Genomic DNA, 4,937 nt, shown 5'->3' with positions numbered 1-4,937 from the left:
AATGAATCTACTGAAAAACACATTTGTAGGAGGTGGTGAATTAAATGACTGGAAAGAGTCATTTGCTGCTCTTCAAAATGCATTTAACAATGCAGTTGATGTCACAAGCTCTCTTAAAGGTGACAGTTTAGAAAATGTTTTAGAAATGTTGGGAGTCATGATAACTGAATTGCAGAAATCTGTACAGGAGGTTGTTAATGGAGAGATTTTGAATTCATGGCTTGATACTTTCATCTCAGGAGGATCTGAGGGAGAAGATAGTGGTGCTGGTGTATTTTCCACTGGAAATTCCCTTTGCACTATTCTGAAACTCTCCACAGAGGAACTTGGAAATATTCTCACTGAAATAAAAGATGCAAGTGCTTTTTTAAAAAGTGTACCTCAAGGCAAATATACGGTTTGTATCAGCATTTTCCAGAATATTACCAAACTAATTTTGGACAATACTCTGAAAGATATAATCCATTCACAAACAAATTTTTCATTTAATCTGAATTCATTTCTAAACTTTTATAGTGCAATGGAAGAAACAGAAGATTGTAACAGATGGATATATGGATTAAGTAATCTCATTGAAAAATACAAGTCATCGTCCCAACTGGAAAGTGCAAAACATATTTTATTTCTACTGAAATATCTTGAAAACATTGAGACAGATGCTAAGCTAATGAATGTGATGGACTTTGTTAATGCAATTTTTAATTTGATACTCCCTGAATGTTCCCTAACTGGTTCTGATGTGATTTGTGTAAATGTTTATTTCAATATCATAGCAAAAACTTTAAAATTCATTCTCCCTGAATTTTATGCAAAAGATGACATCAGCGTGCCTGAATCTATTTTTACAATTCTAAATAACTCTGGAGAACAAATACAAATGGTTACCGATGATTTAGTGGGGCACTCAAGCTATACATCAAATAAGACCCATTTTAGTCAGTCAGTCCACAGAGTTAACAGGACTTCAAAGATGTTCCTTAATCCTTTTCGCCATGTTCAGCTTTCATCAGTAGAACTTTGGGCAGAAATTCAAACTCTTCTGGAAAATAAAACTTTTGAAATCCAAGAAAATAGCTCATCTCATTTGGATATTGAGATTGAACCCTTCTTGCATGAGAAAAATACCAGTTTGTTGATAGAGTTCTTTAAATATCTGATTAGTAAACTTGACTCAGAATTTCAGGGCGAACACAAAACATTTCTCCAGAAACTGACAGAAACTGCAGCTTTGAATATTGAACTGCTAAGGAAGGCATTTACAATTTTCAAGTCTCCTAGTTTTATAGGTTTTCCATTTAGAGGTCACAAAGAAGAGTTTCTAAAGCATATGGTAGCCTTGGTACAAAATATGAGGAACGTGGATGTTGAGTTCATGATAAGTCAATTCAAACAAGTCCGGAGGAGTCTAGATAATTTCTTTAGCACTATCAAATCTTTGTATATTGAGAACTCTGAGTTAAGAATGTTAACAGACTGGTGGGATACATTTGAGAACAATTCATGTAATTGGAATCTGACTGGTTTATGGCAAGTAACACGACTCTTTGAACAAAATGAGCTCTATGGTGTAGAAGAGATGTTCCATCTCCTCCTTGATGCCATCAGCCTTACAGAAAGATTACCTCATGGAAACATCACAGAAGCACTAACTGAAGTATACGCTTTCATACTGACTCAGGAAGCAAAAATGCCGATGTTTACTGAAGAAGAGTTCTCTAGTCAGGTAGAAAGTCTTCTACTGTTACTGGAGACGCTGACAGACATGTCTGAACCTGCAGAAGCCTCAGTTTGTTTTCCTAAAATATTCTGCTGGACTCTCACAACAGCATCACCTCAGGATGATCCCACTTTTAAACCTTGTGACTTTGTGCATGGCAATTCTACTCTTAGTTACGAAGCAGTCACTCAAGCCATTAAAGAGCTGAAACTCATCACTTTGGAGGATAGTTCCTCATGTACTATGGAAGACTTTCAGACAGATATCACTCGCAACCTGACTTGCTTTTTTCATCAGATCCAAGAATGGAGCTCTATTCTTCTGAAGTTTTCTGAGCTCCATCACTTAAATGGCTCAGTTTTCAAAGAGCTGCTAGAGTTTTGGAATGAGCTGTCCCTCTACGTTGTGCCACTGCAAGCAAATAATACATACTCAAGCAATTGTTCCTCCACCCTGAAGAGACAAGTGGCTTTACAAATCATAGAAACACTGGGCAGTATTCCAGTGGCAGAAATGGAGATGGCCAAAGGTCTTCTTGAACAGCTGGATGATCTTTATCATGGTCTAAGTTGGAACAGGCAATCAAAAACATCACTTATGAAGACTGTTCTTACTAATGTTAAGAATATGACCAGTGAAGTTTCTGGATTCCTAGATACAGATGCTGTCCTTTCTTTTCTTTCTGTAATTCAGCCTTTAATGATGCTGTCTTCTGTTGGAAACCAAACGTATTCAATGATTATGGTATTATCAACTTTAAATGGAAACAGTAATATATCTAATAACTTTGAGAACTTCTGGTTTCCTATAGTTACAAGCATAGAAGATTTATTGGTGAATTTTAGTGTTAGACAATTACTTGCAGTGATAGACCAAGAGCTTCAATTACTGAAGTTAGCCACTGGACAATCCTCTTCAATGGCTCTTGATGTTTTAATACAGCAGTTTAATACATCATCTGTAGATGCTATGCTAAGAAATTTTGAAGACATACAAGAAATTGTGAACAGCTTTCTATGCCAGTGTAACAATAAAAATTATCCTAAAATAATGCACGATCTAATACTCCCTATGGCTAATGAAAACTCATCAAATGACCTACTGCTGATTGTCAAAGACATTATTGACTTTCTGGAACTATTCCAAAATAAATCTAAGGAAGATTATACTGCTATGTTTTTTGTTGATGGTCATCTTAGGAGAGAAAAACTGAATATTACTTATACTGTTAATTCAGTTTTGCTAAACAGTCTCCTTCATATAATTGCTGATCTTGCTGTTATAGAAGATGATCTGCATACAAACAACATCGAGCTTCAAATAGTTGATGTCATTCATTCATTTTTTGATAACGCACAATATAAAGTTTCTACTCAATCCCAAAACAGAACTCTGGAGATTATGCAAGAGATCTTGGAACTGTTATTTCAGTCTATCAAAGAACATGAGAGGAATGAAATAACTTTCTTACTAAAAGATTTGAATAAAGGTGTAACGGCAGAAATGAGGTGAGTCTTCTCAATAGACTCATTTTGACAATATGCTGACAATGACAGAAGGGATCCTTGTTTGTAAACACCTCAGTCAAAACTCTTATCAAGTTAATTAGTATTTCATTTCAGATTTGTGCCTCTGAGTAAAACAATAAATATTTTGTATCAATTTATATTGTTCAGACTAGCCATATTTGTTATCTCATATTGTGTGGACCAGGTTACTGATGTGTTTGGTTGTTTGTATTGATACTCACGGTGGTTTCTTTGGAATTATTGTAGAACCAAATATTTGAAGATGCTGGTGTTTTAAAATCCTTGCAGGTCTGAACACTAAACTCAGTTATTGGTGAACCACAGGAATTTTGGCTATGGAGCTAAATATTAAGGAATGCTCAGAAATAATGTTTTGTGGAGTGGGTTTTTTTGTTTTATTTCTGTATACAAATGTAGATATACTGTATTTGAAATGTCTTCAACTTAAATTTGCTGATGGCTTATGCAATCAAGAAGACCCTTTTAGGGCTATGGTTATAGTGTTAATTTTTTCAGTTTAACAAATATAGCTTCTGAAGGAATCTTGAGCCTAATGTCATTTTTGCCAGATTGCTCAGTTGAATCTAATCCAGCAGCTGAGGAAACTCTGCTTCAGGAATAAGTTTACTGACAACTTATTTGTTAAAAGGGCTGCTAGACGGGAGTTGCTGCATTTAAGTAGTATTCACTGAATGAATCCCCCAAGACAATTGCTTCAAACAGCTCTAAGGTGTCTTGCTGATGGAGCTACTGATTCTAGTAACATAGAGCAGCTGAGAAGCAGCATACTGAAGTTGATGGCATGGCTCTGATGTAGTATTTAGATTTTTATGAGTAATTTTATGCAAATATGTGAAACCAGTGGTCATCAGGGCCAAATCTGCTTAAAAAAAACCCCCAAAAGCAAATACAAGAGAAATGGTTTATTTTCCCATGAATGTTGATTATCAGAGATTTTCGGTATTCTGCTCTTTACTGTCAAGTCTGTAGGTGCTGTGGGCTGTCAGCACTTCTGAGGCCATTACAGTTTTGCCTATTTTGCTAAGGTACTTTCTAGCACTCCTAATCTCTTATGAAATCTGATGAGTTGCAATCTTGATGAAAATCTGTTTTGTTTTCTCTTTTTATATTGAAGTATTATTTTCTGATTTTGAAATAGTTTAGACAAATGATTGTTAATACTGTTATCTTACATGGTCCATTGAAGACCGCAGTCGTACATAGTCGCTTACTGAAAATTTTCTGTGGTACCCTTGTTATGAAAATAATGTTTTCTTATTAATTTCTTTATAGAGCATCTAAAATCTGCAAGATTCTTCAGGAGCATTTAGACCCTGCTAGTGTCCTACTATTGCAGAAGTTGCAGTTTACCATCTTGAATGTTTTTAAAATCTTTTCAGGTTGGTTACCACAGTAGTGACTGTATGGGTCACCATACAGGTTAGCATTATAGTGTTAAGTCTTTGCTCTAAGCAACCTTTTGTAAAAATAAATTGATCTGGGTGATGCTAAGCAAGGTAAGTGTACTGATGCCTGGATATTAAACCTAACAGAGGCACAGGAAAAATATTGACGCAGGTCACAAAAAGGGGTGATTTTTTTTTTTTTCTTTCCCCTGGAGTGGTCATGCTGATTCAAAAATCTCAGTGGAGGCAGGAGGTCTCACAGCTCTTCTCTCATTGTCAGCCATG

General features: G+C 35.6%; 1 protein-coding gene across 1 annotated transcript in view; it reads left to right on the top strand.

Annotated features, from left to right (window-relative positions):
* LOC104490115 (ATP-binding cassette sub-family A member 13-like) overlaps positions 1-4,937 on the top strand; it is a gene marked incomplete at its 3' end in the record, with an annotated part of 35,860 nt that overhangs the window by 21,687 nt on the left and 9,236 nt on the right. The window contains exons 13-14 of the mRNA XM_010132363.1: positions 30-3,225; positions 4,540-4,646. Coding sequence (XP_010130665.1) covers positions 30-3,225; positions 4,540-4,646 — 3,303 coding nt within the window. The remainder of the gene's footprint in view (positions 1-29; positions 3,226-4,539; positions 4,647-4,937) is intronic.

The sequence above is a fragment of the Buceros rhinoceros genome, unplaced genomic scaffold, assembly GCF_000710305.1.
Source record: "Buceros rhinoceros silvestris isolate BGI_N320 unplaced genomic scaffold, ASM71030v1 scaffold6563, whole genome shotgun sequence".
In the NCBI taxonomy this organism is placed as follows: Eukaryota; Metazoa; Chordata; class Aves; order Bucerotiformes; family Bucerotidae; genus Buceros; species Buceros rhinoceros.
Note: the sequence above shows the minus strand (reverse complement) of the source record. Positions and strands in the feature narration are given on the sequence as shown.